The sequence below is a fragment of the Lynx rufus genome, unplaced genomic scaffold, assembly GCF_022079265.1.
Source record: "Lynx rufus isolate CCGP_SWC_20201006 ecotype Redwood Valley unplaced genomic scaffold, mLynRuf1.p SCAF_8, whole genome shotgun sequence".
Taxonomy (NCBI): Eukaryota; Metazoa; Chordata; class Mammalia; order Carnivora; family Felidae; genus Lynx; species Lynx rufus.
Window position 1 is genome coordinate 52,271,373 of NW_025814896.1, and position 19,782 is coordinate 52,291,154.

At 38.9% G+C, this 19,782-nt stretch overlaps 1 protein-coding gene, 1 long non-coding RNA gene and 1 pseudogene across 5 annotated transcripts in view; 1 reads left to right on the forward strand and 2 right to left on the reverse strand.

Moving 5' to 3' along the window:
- The window catches only part of LOC124504377 (E3 SUMO-protein ligase RanBP2), an 82,167-nt gene extending 78,089 nt beyond the window's left edge, over positions 1–4,078 (reverse strand). The window contains exon 1 of one of the 3 annotated variants that reach the window (XM_047069859.1): positions 3,950–4,076. In XM_047069859.1, coding sequence (XP_046925815.1) covers positions 3,950–4,021 — 72 coding nt within the window. In that variant the 5' untranslated portion in view covers positions 4,022–4,076. Of the gene's footprint in view, positions 1–3,949 lie in introns of all 3 variants that reach the window. The other 2 variants (XM_047069860.1, XM_047069861.1) reach the window with 2 other exon arrangements.
- A 94-nt stretch (positions 4,079–4,172) lies between these two features.
- The window catches only part of LOC124504117 (uncharacterized), a 31,361-nt gene continuing 15,751 nt past the window's right edge, over positions 4,173–19,782 (forward strand). Inside the window, exon 1 of one of the 2 annotated variants that reach the window (XR_006960310.1) lies at positions 4,173–4,460. This is a non-coding gene — a long non-coding RNA (uncharacterized LOC124504117). Of the gene's footprint in view, positions 4,461–16,557; positions 16,682–19,782 lie in introns of those variants that run through there. The other variant, XR_006960309.1, reaches the window with a different exon arrangement.
- On the reverse strand, positions 9,066–9,162 carry LOC124504440 (uncharacterized; annotated as a pseudogene).

Consider the following 19,782-nt stretch of genomic DNA (forward strand, 5'->3'; position numbering starts at 1 on the left):
CTACTTCTCTTCATGACATTTTATGCCACTGTAAGCAAATATTTGAATTCATCTAACCTCCTAACTATCAGAACAGATGTAGGGCTGAAAATAAAAACACTGAGACCTGGAGAGATGCCACATTACCCTCATCTTGCACAGCCAACCGACTCCCCACTCCTAGGTCCCCAACACCTCCTGGAAAGAGCTTAAGCAAATGGATTTGTTCTCAGTACAAACTAATGGGCTCCAAACTTATGGAGTCCTCTGAAAAGTATGAGGGCAGGGGTTATAGAGGCAGATATGCAAAGTCAAGATACTGAAATGATGTGTTCCCCAAACCCCTTCCTGTGGAAGATAAGGTTAAACACAGAACAAACGTAAGACTCAAGTAAAAGAAAAAAATATGGAGGATCAAACCAGAACCAACTTTCAGTTAACAAAAACATAGATAAGGGGGTAGAAATCGGGGCAGAAATCCTCAAATAACACAATGTCTCAGAACTGAAGGAAATACGTTTTCCAATTGAAAGGAAACTTCCAGGGGCGCCTGGGTGGCTCAGTCAGTTAAGTGTCCAGCTTAGGTCATGATCTTACTGTCTGTGGGTTCGAGCCCCACGATGGCTTCTGTGCTGACAGAACTGAGCCTGGAGCCTACTTTGGATTCTGTGTCTCCCTCTCTCTACCCCTCCCTCACTCACGGTCTGTCTCTGTCTCTCTCTCTCTCTCTCTCAAAAATAAACATTTTTTAAAAAATGTTTTAAAAGAAAGGAAACTTCCAGAAAACCTACAAGATATCAATAACAAGAATCACATCACATTTCTAACAATACAAATGATCAGAAAATGAAACAATACTTCTAGAATCTGACAAACAAAACCATAAATTAGATAAAAGACTTCTTCAGGCATACAATGTTAAAAAAAAAAAAAAAATTCCCAACCATTCCTTCTCAAAGCAAACATGATTGTGCTACACCAAAATAGAGGACGTCAAGAGGACATGAGTTACAAGAAACCAAGAGTTTAATACAGAAAAAAAGTGAAGGGAATTCTAAGGATGATGATAAAGCAAAGTCCCAGGACTAGAACTGTGTAGCAAAGAGAAGCAGAAGTCAGTCCAGACTCCAGGAGTAAGACAAGAGTGCTCCAGAAGCAAGACTCTTAAAAAATTTTAAGCTGAGGAGCACCTGGGTGGCTCAGTCAGTTAAGTGTCCAACTTTGGCTCAGGCCATGATCTCACAGTTTATGAGTTGGGAGCCCTGCATTGGGCTCTCTGCTGTCAGCACAGATCCCACTCCAGATCCTCTGTCCCTCTCTTTCTGCCCCTCCCCTGCTCTCTCTCTCTCTCTCAAAAATAAACACTTAAAAAAAAAATTAAGCTGAAATTGACAGATTATGTGACCTCTTTGATCACACTTGAGAGTTAAACTGAGTTTGGGTAAAGAATTAGTAATACATCATTGATAACTAAACAAACCAAAACATAAAGCAAATATTAACTCCAGGAAAAATAAAACTACATATTAAAGGTGATTCAAATGTAAAAATGTGCTATGATATGTACCTTCCCATAACTACATAAACACAAACTATTCATTTAACTAAAAATTACAACAACAGAACTAGAAGAATAAGGAGGCAAAATAAGATCTGTGGACAGAAATCTGGAGGAACAGTGTAGAAAGTGTCTAAAATGTTGAAAAGGAGATGGAGAAATAAAAGTATGTATATATGTTGTTCACAAGTCTGAAGTATAGATGGTAAGTGGCAGAACAAACAACTAAGAGCTGTCAGGTTGCCTCTGAGCAGTAGGAATTAGGGGTGTGGAATGGGAAGCCAACTGAACAGAAATCTAGGAAAACTAAATAGAAGCGAACTAGAGAAAGAAAAATTAAAGAAACACAAGTGATATTTTCAATAAGGACAAAAGCAGGTGTGAAGGAATAGAAAATGACAAAAGAGGAGACAAACAAATGAAAGCATAATGAAAGCCTGGGAACATAGGACTATGGACCCATCACTGCATTCCAGAAGTTGGACATCACAGAAAGCATAGTCAGTTCACATGTGGTCAGTCTCTACCAAATTACGAGCCAAGTAAATACTAATCTTTCTACTCTTCACAACCAGTCTCTGCCTGCTCCATCTGCCTTCCAAAGCACCCTGTTTTGTCCTTTCACTTAGACCTAAGTTTATAGAATACCACCACCTGTTATAAAAGTTACTCACTTGCTAATCAAAATCCCACTGAAATCCCCAGGTTCTAAAGTAAATGATTTCTCATGTTTGAAGAAAAACATCTGATTAAAATACTACTCTTTAAATGTAAAACAGAGGTAGCCATAATAACCAGTCCTTCAAATTTTGCCCCGACCCCTATTTGATGGAAAAGTTAGGTAGTTCAAAGAACATTCTAAATTCTGTCTAGACCAGTGCCTCTCAATCTTTTGGGAGTTAGAATCCTCACTAAAAATCTCATGAAAGCTCTAAACTTGCTTTTTAACAAGTGTATCAGTTTCAGTGGTACAGAAACCCGTAAAAAGTTCTGTTTTAGACTCTGACACCACGTTTGTGTTTAGGACTATGCCAGCAGCTTGAAATTACAGTCTCTATGTAGGTACTGATTTCTCTCTTCTGATGGAACAGGCTACTCCATTACTCCTATAAAAACTAAAACAGACCTACTACCAAAATCCTACAGAGACACCTATTTGACCTTTAACAAGTACCTTAATCTCTCCAGGTTTCAATATCCACTGGATTGTTGGGAACACAGCATACAACATATGCCTAGTAAATGATCGAAGAAACAATTATAGCTATTATAATCATGTCGGTCCCTGGACTTTTAATTTCCTAACACCTCTTTATTTTCATAGGCCCTCGCCGAGAAGAGATCTTGAATGACTGTCCTTACTATGTGCCAAGCATGGCTCTAAAGGTTTAATATGGGTCATCCTATATACCTATATTCTCCTATCAACACCATTACTCCATCTTATTGATGAAGTGCAACTTGCCCATCAACACCATTACTCCATCTTATTGATGAAGCGTAACTTGCCTGAAATCATAGTTTATAAATGGCAGTGCTGTGATTCAACTCCCAAGCAAACTGACTCAAGATCTTGTGCACACCACCCACCCTTATCCTTTTTCCCCACCCGCCACATTCAATCACTAAAATTCCGATGGATCCAAAATATATCTGGCACACTGTCTTAAAAGAGGAAATATACGCTGATCATGTTGTCAAAAAGCTTAAAAATTTTAACCCATAGTAACAATAGCCCGTAAGAAACTCAGAATTCCCAAGACTGCGTTTGTCAAAAAGGCAAATAGGCCTCTTAAGAGCGGTGGGAATGGGAGCGAAGTGTGAAGAGTAGGAGCAGAACCGTTTCATAAACGCACAATGACAGATGCCTCAAAATGGGACTTCCAGTGTCATGTGCGTGGTCAGGGAATTCCAACTGTAGTTGCCCCAGCTCCGGTCTGCTTGATGCCTACGACGGTCGCCCGTCAAAGCAAGAAAAAGCCCACCCGGGAGCTGCGTCAGTCCCCCGCTGGGTTCCATCGACCTCCAAAGCCTGAAAGATGCCGCTTCCAACACAGCGGGTAAGTGTCCGGGACACAAGAAGAAATCCGCCGCATATGGCAGGCGCCTGAACGCGAGGGACGAGGCCGCGCGGGCGCAGCCAAAGAACCCCCGGACGGGATGGGCCCTCGAGCGAAGACCGTCAGGAGCAGGCCAGGAGGAAGAGGAAGAGCAGGCGCCAACGGCAGCCCGCCGCGGACTCCCTCCTCCCCCTCCAGCTCGCGAGCGCCACGCCGCCCACCGGACCGCGCGAGCCGACCGGCGCCTCAACGCGCCAGGGAGCGGCGGCCGCCGGGAGCCATGACGCCGGCCCTGCGCCGTGCCACGGCAGGGCCAGGGCGGAGGCCGCCCGGCTCTCGAGGCCCCGCTCACCTCTCGGGGCGACGGGACAGAGCTCTGCACCGAGGCGATGTACCGCTCCACGTCGGCCTTGCTGCGCCTCATCGCGCCAGCGACCTAACTCCCAAGGCGCGGGAGGCCAGAGCCGAGGCCCACAGCGGTCTCCGTCTCCAGGAGCGAGCGAAGCGCCCGAAAGCCAGTGACGCAGCGCCGTCGCCGACCGAGGAGAGGTTCAGCCCGCGTGCGTGTTGCGACAGCACTGTGCGCCACGCCGACGTCGGCGTCGCTCCCGCCGCGAAGCCGACTGGCCGGCTCCGCCCTAGGCTCCGCGCGGTCCTTCCGAGACCTGGTGGGATTTGGGCTGTCAGAGCGTGGGTAGTGAGATGCCGGAAAGGAGAGTTCAACGCCGCGCTGGTTCCAAGGATTAGTCACTGGATCAACGAGATAATGTTTTCCCAGATGCGTTCTCAAAACTTTGGGCCGTTTCTTCGTAATCTTCATTACGCGATGCCGTGGAAAGAAAAAGCATTTTCAGCCCATTTTGGTGAGCGGGTAAATTGAAAAAACGTTTCTGGAGGCTGTTGGTTAAATAGATTATGTCGGACACGTGTGAATACGAAGCAATACATGTTAAAAATCCATGTTTTTTAAAAAAAGAACATGTTATATGAGGAAATTTAAAGTGCATAATTAAAAGATAGGCCATAAATACAGTTTTTAGACTATTATAATGAAATAATTTGAATAGCCCCCCAGATTTATATATATTTCAATAGCAGAGCCGTATATACCCAAATATTTACAGTAATCATCTCAGGATGAGTCATCTGTATTTTCCAAATCTTCAAAAATGTTTACTTCCACCACCACGCTCCTCCTCCCCCACGACCCTGAGACTGCTTTTATTGCATGGCTTTCTCAGAACAGGAATAAATCAACTTCTTAAGTCAAATATTCTGACAATGATACTCCTCAACTTATATCCAGGTCTGGAAAAAACTTATTTGAATTCAAATTATATTTCAACAATAAAGAATACATTTTCCATTTAGGGGCGCCTGGATGGCTTAGTTGGTTGAGCGTCCCACTCTTGGTCTGGGCTCAGGTCATGATCTCACAGTTTGTGTGTGAAATACAGCTCAGCATCTGGCTCTGCGCTTACAGCTGGGAGCCTCCTTTGGATTCTCCCCCTCTATCTCTTTCTCTCTCTCTCTCACTCTCTTTTTCTGCCCATCCCTTGCTCACCCTTTCAAAATAAACTTCAAAAAATACATTTACCATTTAAAAATAGTACTTTGTTTTGATTAATTTATCTAATTTATGAAATTACACAGTTTACTTTGAAACGGGAGGTTTTCGGTTCTTTGTATTTTTGCGGTCAGATACATCTTTCATACCTATTCTTTATAAGAAAAACACTACTGTTTTATAAATCATTCTGTTCTTGAGAGCAATTCAAAATGAGCAGAATTCTATAATGAACAAAAATTGTTTTTCTTACTGCAAAACCATTTTTGGTCAGGACCACTGAACCAGTACAAATGAAGTGAGCCATAACACCTACTAACAGTTTATGTGCATATAAGTGGGCGTCCCTCAATTGTTCTACCTCGGATGAAGGCAGGGAACTCTACAGTAATCTACACAGCCCCTCCATCCATCCTTTCGTTACAGAAAACAATGTTACCAGCAGGCTTTTTTAGAATATCCAGTGTAGGGGCGCCTGGGTGGCTCAGTCGGTTAAGCGGCCGACTTCAGCTCATCTCACGATCTTGCGGTCCGTGAGTTCGAGCCCCACGTCGGGCTCTGGGCTGATGGCTCAGAGCCTGGATCCTGTTTCAGATTCTGTGTCTCCCTCTCTCTGACCCTCCCCGTTCAGGCTCGGCCTCTCTCTGTCTCAAAAATAAATAAACGTTAAAAAAAAAAAGTGTTTTTTTTTTAAATAAAAAAAGAATATCCAGTGTAATACCAGCTTAGAACAAGTACCAGTGGAAACAATGAACAAGAAAACTTTTAAAAATTGAATCATTATCCTCAGGAATATCTGAGTATATATTGTAACCATAAAACAAAAACAAGTCACTAAAAATGTTTACTTTTGAAATTTGAATTTTAAAATCTTAATTTAAGGATGCCTGGGTGGCTCAGTTGGTTGAACATCCGACCCTTGTTTTTGGCTCAGGTCATCATCTTGTGGTTTGTGAGTCCGAGCCCCACATTGGGCTCTGTGCTGACAGCTCAGAGCCTGGAACCTGCTTCAGATTCTGTGTCTCCCTCTCTCTCTGTCCCTACCCCACTCGTGCTCTGTCTCCGTCTCTCTCTCAAAAATAAACATAAAAAATTTTTTTTGTAATCTAAAATCTTAGTTTAAAACAAGTTTTATGGGGTGCCTGAGTAGCTTAGTCTGTTAAGCATCTGACTCTTCATTTTGGCTCAGGTCATGATCTCACAGTTCATGGGATTGAGCCCCTAGTCTGGCTCTGTGCTACATCAGGGAGGCTGTTTGGGATTCTCTCTCTCTCTCTCTCCCTCCTCTCTAAATAAATAAACATATTAATTAATTTTATAAAATATTTTCAGTGGTGAAGACATTAAGCATAAAAAGATCATATCCCTTTATACGTAAAGTCTTAATTATCTGGAAAATATCAAACAAATGAAATATGTTGAAATTTTTAACCGGAAGTTTATAATGTTATGGTTATGGATGATTTTTATCTTTTTTTAAATGTAGATGAAATACAATTTTATCCAATCATTTAAAATTAACCTGGCCTCTTACAGGCCATCTCAGTCTCTCGTTTTTGGTTTTTCCATATTTTCCAATTTTTTTGGAGTAAATATTGCCTTTATAAAGAGAGAAGAGCAGCATTTTGTTTTGTTTTATCTCAATCATATTAGATGTGAATAAGAGAAAAGGAAATGGTTCTGAGATTAGTAATGTGACTAACATACATTAGAAATAACATGTAAAGAGAATATGGCTTGGGATGGAAGATCCTATTTTAGAAAGTTAATTTATATTTCTTTAGGTGCCATTTATATATCCAAGTGAGGATGCCTAGTAGGTAGATGGAATAGTGGGATGAAGATCTATGATGGATTGGAAGTCGTAAACCTTAGGTGACAGTTGAAACTATGAGTTTGCCTTGGAAAGAAAGTTAGTAGTAACAGCCATAGATAACAAGTAAGCACTTGCGCTGTTCCATGTCCTTTTCTTAGCATTCACATGTATTAGTTCATTTAATTCTCAACAACTTGAGGAGGGTACTATTATATATTATTATTCTTGGTTTTACAGATACAGAAACCAAGGAAGTGAGCAGTAAGCAACTTTCCCAAGCACAATTACCCAAGCACACTTAATTTTACTATATTACCACCATTAATCTGTTTTAGTCAAAAATTCTGAAAAGGAATGGGCCAAAAAGAGAATCTTCTTGAGGAACTTGGATGACTTTTCTTAAGTACAATTTAGTAAGCTTTAAAAACCTCAATTTTCACCAAATGAGAGGATGAGTCCGACCTTCTGGTCTTTAAAAATAGACATTCTTCTCCATGATGATGTCTATTCTAGCCCACATCTTTTCCCAGCATAAACCAGTTACACCCAAATTTATTCTCAAGTAATTACCCCTCCCCCAAATCACACATCTAATTATAATGTTCTCTACAAGGAACTCCTTAGCACGGGGATGAATTGCACTCTAACAGCTCCATCAGTCACGTCGATGCATTGCAAATTCAATTTGAATAAGAGTTGAATTCATAGAAATATTTGGCTTATGACATTTTTCATTAGCAATGGTTTTACCTGATTAATCTGAGTCCTCAACTTCTGAATTAATTGAGCTAACAGGCATTTAACATTGATGCTGATAAAACAAGTTTCTTTCATCTCCTCAAACACCTCTAGTATCTGTTACTAATTAGCATCAATGGCAGACACATCTTTCATATATCACATGATTCCTTTTTACTTCAGAACCATTCATACTGTCAGTTTATCCCATCATTTTCTCAGTGCTACCAATTTGAATGATTCTACAGTAATCCCAAACTACTACTTTGTAGACAGCATTTTGAATATTCTCATGGCTTTTGAACTTAATAGACATGATGATATTTAAAATGTTCATAAAGAACCTTAGGAACAAGAGAAACCAACATGATTGCACATTGCCATTTTTTTATTCATGGACATAAGTTATTTTCATTTTAAAACTTTTGCTTTGGTTGCATCTCTGAAAATAAAGGTTTTTGCATGTGCTGCTCTTGACATCCATATAACCTAAACTGTCATGTGCAGAAATTGATCCTTCACCCATCAACTGAGAAAGGATTTGCAACTATCACATGACAGCACAACCCTGCCTGGAATCATGTGAGGCAGAGCTTGTATAAATAATAAATTGAGAAATACATATATGTATGTATATTCTTTGCATGTATATATGTGTGTGTATGTGCACATACATATGTGTGTATGTATGTCTTTGGGAACTGAAACTCCCAAATCACTGCTATCTAATATAATGTGACCCAACAAGTAACCTAAAATTTTCTAGAAACCACACTTTATTTTTTTTATTAATTTTTGTAATGTTTATTTATTTTTGAGAGAGAGAGAGAGTGTGAACAGGTGAGAGGCAGACACAGAATCAAAGCAGGCTCTGAGCTGTCAGCACAGAGCCCGACGCAGGGCTCAAACCCACAAACTGTGAGATCATGACCTGAGCCGAAGTTGGACGCTTAACCGACTGAGCCACCCAGGCACCCCTAGAAGCCACACTTTAAAAAGTAAAAACAAACAGGAGAAATCAGCTTTAATAATCTTTCATTCAACCCAATATATTTAAAATAGTGTAATTTCAACATGCATTTAATATAAACATTGTAAATAAGCTGCCTTACATTCTTTTTTTGTACTAAGCATTTAAAATTTGGTGTATATTTCACATTTACATCTTAATTCAGATGCCAGGTTTTCATCAGTAATACTTGGTCTGTATTTAGATTTCATAAAATTTAGGTTTGAAAAAAATAGATTAATATACTCAAGTTGTTCCAAATATACTTAGAAGTTTTCAGTAATTGTATATCAAGTTTGTTTACTTACTTATTTACGTATCTATCTAGTTATTTATTGTTAAATATGGAACACTTCATGAATTTGCATGTCATCCAAGCACAGGGGCCATGCTAATCTTCTATCATTCCAATTTTAGTCTATGTGCTGCTAGCAGATATCAAGCTTTTAAATTAAATTAAATCAGAGGCACCTGGATGGCTCAGTCGGTTAAGTGTCAAACTTCGGCTCAGGTCATGATCTCACAGTTTATGGGTTCGAGCTCTGCGTTGAGCTCTGTGCTGACGGCTCAAAGCCTGGAGCCTGCTTCGGATTCTGTGTCTCCCTCTTTCTGCCCCTCTCCTGCTCATGTGCTCTCTCTCTCTCTTTTTTAATATAAACATTAAAAAAAATTTTTAATGAATAAATTAAATCAAATTAAAAATTTCATTGCTCAGTAGCACTAGCTACGTTTCTAGTGCTCAAGTGCCATATGTGTCTAGTGTATTGAACAGCACAGTTCTGTATAATTCTGTTGCTTGTTGTTCAGATATTAAACATGAAGAGGAACAGGTTATGTAAGAAAATAGATACTACCTGTAGCACTCAATGTGGCTGAGGGAAATTCCAAAAAGTACAGCATCCCAGAAGCTAAAAACCAGAGCTTTAAGGAGAGAATAATTAACAGCATAAAATGCTGCAAAAAGATCAGGAATGATGACTGAGAAAAACTATTTTGAGAGAGACAGAAAGAGAGAAAACAAGTGGGAGAGGGGCAGAGAGAGAGAGAGAGAGAGAGAGAGAGAGAGAGAGAGAGAATCCCAAGCAGGCTCTGCATTGTCAGCGCAGGGCTGGACGCAGAGCTCAAACTCACAAACCATGAGATCATGACTTGAGCCAAATCAAGAGTGGGATCCTTAACTGATTGAGCCACTCAGGCACCCTGAAAAAAACTCTTTAGACTTGCTTCCTAAAAGTTCATTTTTGAAAGAAATGGTGCAGACAAAAACTAGCATGCAAACTGTGAAGGAGGGATTAGGTGGTAAGGAGATAAAGGCTCAAAATGGTGATTACTGTCTTTTTTTAAGAATTGGAGAGAATTGGTTTTTAAGAATTGGGAGAATTGGAGGCACCTGGGTGACTCAGTCAGTTGAGCATCCAACTTCAGCTGAGGTCATCATCTCATGGTTCATGGGTTCTAGCCCCCCATCAGACTCTGTACTGACAGCTCAGAGCCTGGAGCCTGCTTCAGATTCTGTGTCTCCCTCTCTGTCTGCACTTCCCCCATTTGCTCTTTCTCTCTCTCTCTCTCTCTCTCTCTCTCTCTCTCTCTCTCTCTCTTTCAAAAATAAACATTAAAAAATTTAAATAGGGGGGCGCCTGTGTGGCTCAGTCGGTTAAGCATCCGACTTCAGCTCAGGTCACGATCTCACGGTCCGTGAGTTTGAGCCCCGCGTCGGGCTCTGGGCTGATGGCTCAGAGCCTGGAGCCTGCTTCCGATTCTGTGTCTCCTTCTCTCTCTGCCCCTCCCCCCATTCATGCTCTGTCTCTCTCTGTCTCAAAAATAAATAAAAACGTTTAAAAAAATTAAAAAAATATTTAAATAGGGAGAATTGATGTTGGTATTATTGGTAAACAATCATCTCAAAAAACTGCCCATTTGGGGGCTGTATAGTTTATGTACATTTATGAATTTTGATATATATAGATTCATGGAATCACTTCCACAATCAGGATACAGAACAATTCCATCTTCCACTAAGATTCATTCCCATTATTAGAGTTGCACCCCCAACTGAGCCCTTACCATTGATCATTTCTGTACACTTGAGTTTTGTCTCTTCAAGAATATCATATGAATGGAATCATATAGTATGTAACTTTTTGATATTAGCTTCTTTCACTCAGATAATGACTTTGAAATTCATCCAAGTCTTTGCTTGTGTCAATAGGTTATTCTTTCTCATTGCTGAGTAATATTCCGCGGTATGAATGTACCACAGGCTTATCCATTCATGAGTTGTAGGACATTTGGGTTGTTACCAATTTCTGGTGATTATAAGTAGAGCTGCTATAAACATTTGTATACATCTTTTTCAATGAACATAGTTTTCATTTCTCTAGTGCAAGAGGTAGCAAACTAGGGCTGGCTGCCTATTTCTGCAAATAAAATGCTAATGTAACACAAACTTGCCCACTCATTTATATACTATCTTACAGCTGCTTTTGCACTACAGTGACACCATTGAGTAGTTGTGACAGAGACCTATGTTCTTAACCCTAAAATATTTACTTTCTGGCCCTGTAAGGAAAACTTCACTTACACCTGCTCTAAAGACTCAGGAGAGGGATCATTGAGTCCTATGGTGGGTGTCATGTTTAAAATTCTAAAAAACTGCCCAACTGTTTTCTAAAGCAGCTATATAATTTTTGTATTCCCATCAGAAATACATGAAGTCCAGGGGCTCTGCATTATTGTTATCATTTTGCCAGTGTGGAGTAGATCTCATCATGATTGTATTTTAGCCCTTAATAGGCAATATTGTTGAATGTTTTTTCTCAGGCATATTTGCCATCCACATATCTTGTTTGGTAAACTGTGTTTTATTTGTTGCCCATATTGTAATCAGGTTGTTTGTTGTCTTAGTGTTGAGGCTTGAGAGGACTTTATGTATTCTGATTGCAAGTTCTCTATCAGATATGTGGTTGGCAAACATTTTCTTTCACAGTCTCTACTTTATTTCATTATCTAAACAGTGTCTTCTACAGAGTAAACATTTTTTATTTTGGTGAAGTTCAACTTCCAATTTTTTCTTTTATGAATCATGGTTTTGAAGTCATGTCTAAGAACTCTAGTGTAACCTCCAGTCACCAAGGTTTTCTTCCACATCTTACACTTTATATTGATATATATGATCCACTTTGAGTTAATTTTTGCACTAAGTGAGAAATTTATGTTAAGAACTTGGGGCTTAAGGGTGCCTGGGTGGCTCAAGCAGTTAAGCATCTGACTCTTGCTTTCGGCTCAGGTTATGATCTAAGTTTCATGAGTTTGAGCTCCGTGTTGCCATCTGCTCTGGCAGCGCGGAGCCTGCTTAGGATTCTCTCTCCCTGTCTCTCTGCTCCCACTCGTGCTGTCTCTGAATAAATAAATAAGTAAATAAGTAAATAAATAAATAAATAAATAAATAAGATTTTGGGTGTTTTTTTGCATAGTGATGTCCAGTTGTCCCCGCACTATCCTTTCTCCATTAAATTGCTATTGCCCCTTTGTGTAAATCAAATGATAGTATTAACATGAGTCTATATCTGGACTCTCCATGTTGTTTCACTGATTTCTGTATTTTTTGTTGCAGATAATACACTGTCTTGATTACTCTAGCTATATATAAGTCTTATAATCAAGGAATGTAATTCCTCAAGTAGTATGACTCTTCTTTGTCAAAATGCTTCTACGATTCTACCAATATTTTGTCATTACATCCTGTATATGTTTTGTTGGACTATAGTTATTTCATTTTTCATAGAAAAAATGTAAATGGTATTATTTTTTAGATTTTGGCTTTCAGTTGCTTATTGCTAGTATAGAGAAATACAGTTGATTTTTGTATGTTGACCTTATATCCTGTGACATTGTTAAATGCACCTGTTAGTTGTAGATTTTTTGTAGGTTACTTGGATTTCACACACTGACAATCATGTAATTTAATCTGTATGCCTTTTATTTCTTTATTTTGCCTTATTTCAGGTCTAGGATTTTTAGTAAATATTGAATAAGACCAGTGAGAGAGAACACTCCTTGTTTTCGATCTTAAGGAGAATGACTTTCACTGTTAACTTGATGTTAGCTATAGGTTTAGGTAGATGCCTTTATCAGGTTAAGGAAATTTCTATTATTAGTTTGCTAACAATTTTTATCCTGAGTGGACACTTTTTTTTTTTTAATTTTTTAACGTTTATTTATTTTTGAGACAGAGAGAGACAGAGCATGAACGGGGGAGGGGCAGAGAGAGAGGGAGACACAGAATCGGAAACAGGCTCCAGGCTCTGAGCCATCAGCCCAGAGCCCAATGCGGGGCTCAAACTCACGGACCGTGAGATCCTGACCTGAGCTGAAGTCGGGCACTTAACCAACTGAGCCACCCAGGCGCCCCATGAGTGGACATTCTTTAAGCTGCTAATATAATTACATTGATTCATTTTAAAATATTAGACCATCCTTGAATACCAGGATAAACCCCACATGGTTGTTATGTGGTTTGCTTGTTAGTTTATTGTGGTAAAATACACATAACATAAAATTTACTACTTTAACCATTTTTAAAAGTAGAATTCAATGACATTAAATACACTTACAATGTTGTGCAACCATCACCACTATCCATTTCCAAAAGTTTTTTTATTGCCCCAAAAAGAAACTCTGTACCCATTAAACAATTAGTTCCCATTCCCCCCATCCACTGGTAACCTCTATTCTACTTTATGACTCTATGAATTTGCCTAGTCTAGGTACCTCTTGTATTTGGAACTATCCAGTATTTGTCCTTTTGTGTCTGGCTTATTTGGCTTAGCATAATGTTTTCAAGGTTCATTCACAGTATAGTATTTTTCAGAATTTTATGGCTTTCCATGGCTGAATATGTATTAACCTTTTGTATACTACTTGATTTGCCAATTTTTGTTGAGGATTTTGCATGTAAATTGAGGGATATTGATATTTTCTAATTTCCTTTGAGATTTTCTCTTTGATTCGTCAATTATTTAGAAGTCTGTTGTTTAATTTCCAGGTGGTTAGAGATTCTCCTGTTCCATTTGCTTTTTCTACTTCCATTAAGGTTAGAGGACATGATTTGCATGTCCTCTTTTAAAATTGTTAAGGTTTGCTTTTTTTTTAAGGTTTGCTTTCTTTTTATTTTAAATTTATTTATTTATTTTGAGAGAGAGAGAAAGAGCACAAAGTGGGGGATGGGCAGAGAGAGAGAATGAGGGAGAGAGAGAATCCCAAGCAGGCTCTGCGCTGTCAGCACAGAACCTGATGCAGGGCTCAGTCTCACAAACCATGAGATCATGACCTGAGCCAAAATCAACTGAGCCACCCAGATCCCCCAAGGTTTGCTTTCTTTTTTAATGATTATTTGTTTATTTTGAGAGAGAGAGACAAACAGCTTGAGAGGAGAAGGGACAGAGAGAGAGACACAGAATCCAAAGCAAGCTCCAGACTCCGAGCTATCAGCACAGAGCCCAATGTGGGGCTTGAACCCACCAACCGTAAGATCATGATCTGAACCAAAGTCAGATGCTTAACTGACTGAGCCACACAGGTGCCTCCCAAGTTTGGTTTCTGATCCAGGATATAGACTGTCTTGGTGAATCATATATGTGCACTTGAAAAGAATGTTTATTCTCCTGTTGAGTGTTCTACAAATGTCAATTAGATCCCATTGGTTATGGTCCTGTTCCATTCTGTGTCTTTACTGATTTTCTATCTACTAGTTATATTGATCATTGAGAGAGGAGTATTGAAGTCCCAAACTACAATTTTGGATTTATCTATTCCTTCCTTTAGTTCTCTCAGTTTTGGCTTCATGAATTTTGAACCTTTGGTGTCAGATGAAAATACATTTGGGATTGTTGTGTCTTGTTAGTGAATTGACACTTTTATCATTATGCAATAGCCTTCTTTATCCTTGATGATTTCTCTGAAATCTACTTTGTCTGATACTAATATGGCTACTTACTCCATCACTTCTGATTAATGTTTCAATGGTATTTCTTTTTCCATCTCTTTACTTTTAACCTACCTATATATCATTATATTTAAAGTTAGTTTCTTATACAGCATATATAGTTAGGTATTGTTTTATCCACTCTGGTAATGTATAACTTTTAGTTGCTATATTTAGTCCATTTATACCTCGTATAATTGTTGATATGTTTGGATTTATGTCTACTGTTAAACTAAATAAATGGTTTCTGTTTGCTCAATTTTTTATTTCTCTGCTAACTTTTTTCTGTATTCTTTTTGGTTATTTGAATATTTTGAATACTAATATTCTCATTTTGTTTTAATTTATTATCTTTGACTATATCTCTTTGCATAGTTGTTTTTTAATTTTTAAAGTTTTTTTTTATCATTTTGAGAGAGAGAGAGAGAGAGCAAGTGGTGTAAGGGAAGAGAGAGAGGGGAGGGAGAGAATACCAAGCAGGCTCCATATTGCCGGTGCAAAGCTGACACCAGGCTTGAATTCACAAACCGTGAGATCATGACCCGAGGTGGAATCAAGAGTTGGATGCTTAACAGACTAAGCCACCCACGTGCCCCACATCATTGTTTTATAAATGGTAGCTCTATGGATTATAATATACTTAATTATTTATGGACTACTTAGTATGAATACTTTATCATTTCAGGTAGACTATAGAAACCTAATGACCAATTAGATATCTTTACCTTCCTCTCCTTATGTTATAGATGTCTCAAAGTACATTTACATTCACTGTAAACTGCACTGAGCAATCTTATAATTTTTCTTTTAGTCATCAAATATATTTTAAAGAACAATAAAGGTGGATCCACTAGACAGAGATCACCAAGGGAATAAAATACTCTAGGGGCGCCTGGGTGGCGCAGTCGGTTAAGCATCCGACTTCAGCCAGGTCACGATCTCGCGGTCCGGGAGTTCGAGCCCCGCGTCGGGCTCTGGGCTGATGGCTCAGAGCCTGGAGCCTGTTTCCGATTCTGTGTCTCCCTCTCTCTCTGCCCCTCCCCCGTTCATGCTCTGTCTCTCTCTGTCCCAAAAATAAAATAAAAAAAACGTTGAAAAAAAATAATAAAATAAAATACTCTAACAACACTGTAAACAAATTAGATCTAAAAGACATCTACAGAAAACTCTACCCAACACAGCAGAATGCATGTTACTCTCAAGTGTACACAGAGCATTCTCCAGCATAGACAGTGTGCCAGGGTATAAGACAAAACTCAAGAAATTAAAAAAAAAAAAACCCTGAAATCAAACAAAATATGTTTTCTTACAACAATGGAATGAAGGCAGAAATAAATTACAGAAAGAAATCTTAGAAATTCACAAATATGTGCATATTAAACAACATACTTCTAAAATAATCAGTGAGTCTAAAGAAATCACAAGGGAAGTTAGAAAATACCTTGAGATGAATGAAAATGAAGACACAACATATCAAAACTTATGGGATGAAGTTAAAGTGGTACTTGGAAATTTATAGCAGAAAAGTCTTATATTTAAAAAGAAGAATGATCTCAAATGAATAACCTAAACCTGTGCCTTAAGACATAGAAAAAGAAGAGACAACTAAACATAAAGCAAGCAGAAGGAATGAAATAACAAAGAATAGAGCTGAAAATGGTGAAATACAGACTAAAAAAAATAATAGAGAAAACTAAACAAAAAAATTCAATGAAAAAATGGACATAAAACTTACACATTTCTCCAAAGATGATATACACATGGCCAAAAATCATATAAAAAGGTGCTAAACATCACTAATCATTACAGAAATGAAAATTAAAATCACAGTAAGATCATTTTATACCCATTAGGATGGCTACTATGAAAAACAAAACCAGGAAATGACAAGTGTTGGTGAGATGAGCAGCAGTTGGAATCCCTGTGCACTATTGGAGGGAGCGTACAATAGTGGAACCACTATGGAAAACGGTATGACAGTTTCTCAAAAAATTAAAATTAGAATCACCATACGATCCAGCAATCCCATTTGCGTGCATATATATGAAAGCAGTGGAATCAGTATCTTGATACTTGTACACAAATCTTCCTAAAAGCTTTATTCACAATAGTCAAGAGGTATAAGCAATCCATACATCCATTGACAGATTAATGGATAAACAAAATGTTGTTATATATACAATGGAACTTTATTCAACCTTCAAAAAAAGAGGAAATCCTGTCACATTCTATACCATGAATGAAGTTTGAAGACAATGTGCTAAAGGACATAAGCCAGGCACCAAAAGGCAAATACCATATGATTCCACTTGTATGAGGTATCTAAAGTAGTCACAGTCAAAGTAACAGAAAGTTGGATGGTGGTCACCAGGGGAGGGAGGAGGAGGAAATGGAGAGCTGTTTAATATGTGAATGTGAATTTCAGTTTTGCAAAAAGAAGAAGTTATGTAGATCTGTTTAACAACAATGCAAATATACTTAACACTACTGAATTGTACAGTTAAAAATGGTTAAGGGGCTCCTGGGTGGCTCAGTCGGTTGGGCTCAGTCAGTTGGGCGTCCGACTTCAGCTCAAGTAATGATCTCACGGTCCGTGAGTTCGAGCCCCGCGTCGGACTCTGGGCTGATGGCTCAGAGCCTACAGCTTGCTTCCAATTCTGTGTCTCCCTCTCTCTCTGCTCCTCCCCTGTTCATGCTCTCTCTCTGTCTCAAAAATAAATGAACGTTAAAAAAAATTTTTTTTTAAATGGTTAAGATGGTAAATTTAATGTTAGGTATTTTTTACAACAATTAAATTTTTAAAAGTTACTTGAAAAATAGTAGAGAAAATCAAAAGTTAGTTTTTGAAAGGTTTTTAAAAGTGACAAAAATTTAGTTAGATTGACCAAGAAAAATAGACTCAAATTGCTGAAGTCAGGAATTAAATAAGGTATATTAATATTGACTTACAGAAATAAAAAATATTGGGGCACCTGGGTGTCTCAGCTGGTTAAGTGTCAGACTCTTGGTTTTAGCTCAGGTCATGATCTCGTGGTTCGTGAGTTCGAGCCCTGAGTCAGGCTCCATTCTGGCAGCCTGCTTGGTATTCTCTCTTTCCCCCCTCTCTGTCCCTCCCCCACTCATGCTCTCTTTCTCTCTTTATCAAAATAAATAAATAAACTTTTTTTTTTTTTTTAAAGAAGTAGTAGGGGAGTCTGGGTGGCTTAGTTAAGGGTCTAACGCTTGGTTTCAGCTCAGGTCATGACTTCTCATGGTTCATGAGTTTGAGCCCCGCATTGGGCTCTGTGCTAGCAGTGGGGAGCCTGCTTGGGATTCTCTCTCCCTCTCTCTCTGCTCCTCCCCCCGCTTATGCTCTTTCTCAAAAATAAGTAAATGTTTTTCAAAAAATTAAAAAAAAAGAAAAAGGACTATAAAGGAGTACTATGAACAATTATATGCTTGTAAATTAGATAATTTAGATGAAGTAGACAAATTCATAGACAAAAACTACCAAAACAACTTAAGAAGAAATAGAAAATGTGAACAGATCTATAATAAGAGATTGAGTTGGTGATTAAAAAACACCCAACAATGAAAAGCCCAGGATCCAATTGCTTCCCTGGTGAATTCTACTAAACTTTTTTTTTTTTAATGTTTATTTATTTATTTATTTATTAAAAATTTTTTTCAATGTTTATTTTTGAGACAGAGACAGAGCATGAACGGGGGAGGGTCAGAGAGAGGGAGACACAGAATTTGAAGCAGGCTCCAGGCTCCCAGCTGTCAGCACAGAGCCCGACGTGGGGCGTGAACTCACAAATCACGAGATCATGACCTGAGCCCAAGTCGGACGCTTAACCGACCAAGCCACCCAGGCGCCCCTGTTTATTTATTTTTGAGAGAGAGAGTGTGTGAGCAAGGGAGGGGCAGAGAGAAAGAGTGACAGAAGATCCCATGCAGGCTGTGTGCTGACAGCAGCAAGCCTGATGTGGGGCTCCACCTCACGGACCATGAGACCATGACATGAACTGAAGTCGGAGGCTTAACCAACTGAGCCACCCAGGTGCTCTTCTACTAAACTTTTAAATAAGAATGGATGTTTATCCTTCTTCTTCTTTTTTTTTTAATGTTTTTATTTATTTTTGAGAGAGAGAGCACAAGCAGGGGAGCGGCAGAGAGAGAGGGAGACACAAAATCCAGAGCAGGCTCCAGGCTCTGAGCTGCCAGCCCAGAGTTCGATGCAGTGCTTGAACTCACAAACTGCGAGATTATGACCTGAGCCAAGTCGTCCACTCAACTGACTGAGCCACCCAGGCATCCCAGATGCTGATCCTTCTTAAACTCTTCAAAAAATTAGAAGAGAATGTAACACTTTCTAATGTAATCCATGATGAAACTATTACTCTGATTCCAAAGCCAGGAAAAGACAACAAAAGAAAACTACAGAGCAATATCTTTTAGGAATACACATGCAGAAATCCTTAGCAAAATTGGAGCAAACTGAATCCAGCTTCTACAATAGATTATACCAAGTAGGGCTTATCTCAGGAATGTAAAGTTGGTTCACATACAAAAATAAAACAATTAATTGCAAAATATTAATAGAATTAAAGGAAAAAAATCACATGATCATCTCAACAGGTTCAGAAAAAGCACTTAAAAAACCCCAATCATGGGGTTTGGGGAGGGATTCATCCCTCCATCAACAATGAAGGAATAGAAGGGAATTTCTTCACCTGGTAAAGGCTATCTACAAAAAAACAACAGCTGACATCATATTTAATGGCAAAAGACCAAAAACTTTCCCCCTAAGATCAGGAACAAGACAGAGATGTCCTCTTTCACTACCTCTTAAAAAAAATTCTTTTTTTAATGTTTATTTTTGAGAGAGACAGAGTGTGAGTGGGGGAGGGGCAGAGAGAAAGGGAGACAGAATCCGAAGCAGGCTCCAGGCTCTGAGCAAGCTGTCAGCACACAGCCTGATGTAGGGCTTGAACTCACAAACCAGGAGATCATGACCTGAACCAAAGTCGGATGCTTAACCAACTGAGCCACCCAGGTGCCCCTCACTGCCTCTTTTTAACATTGTACTG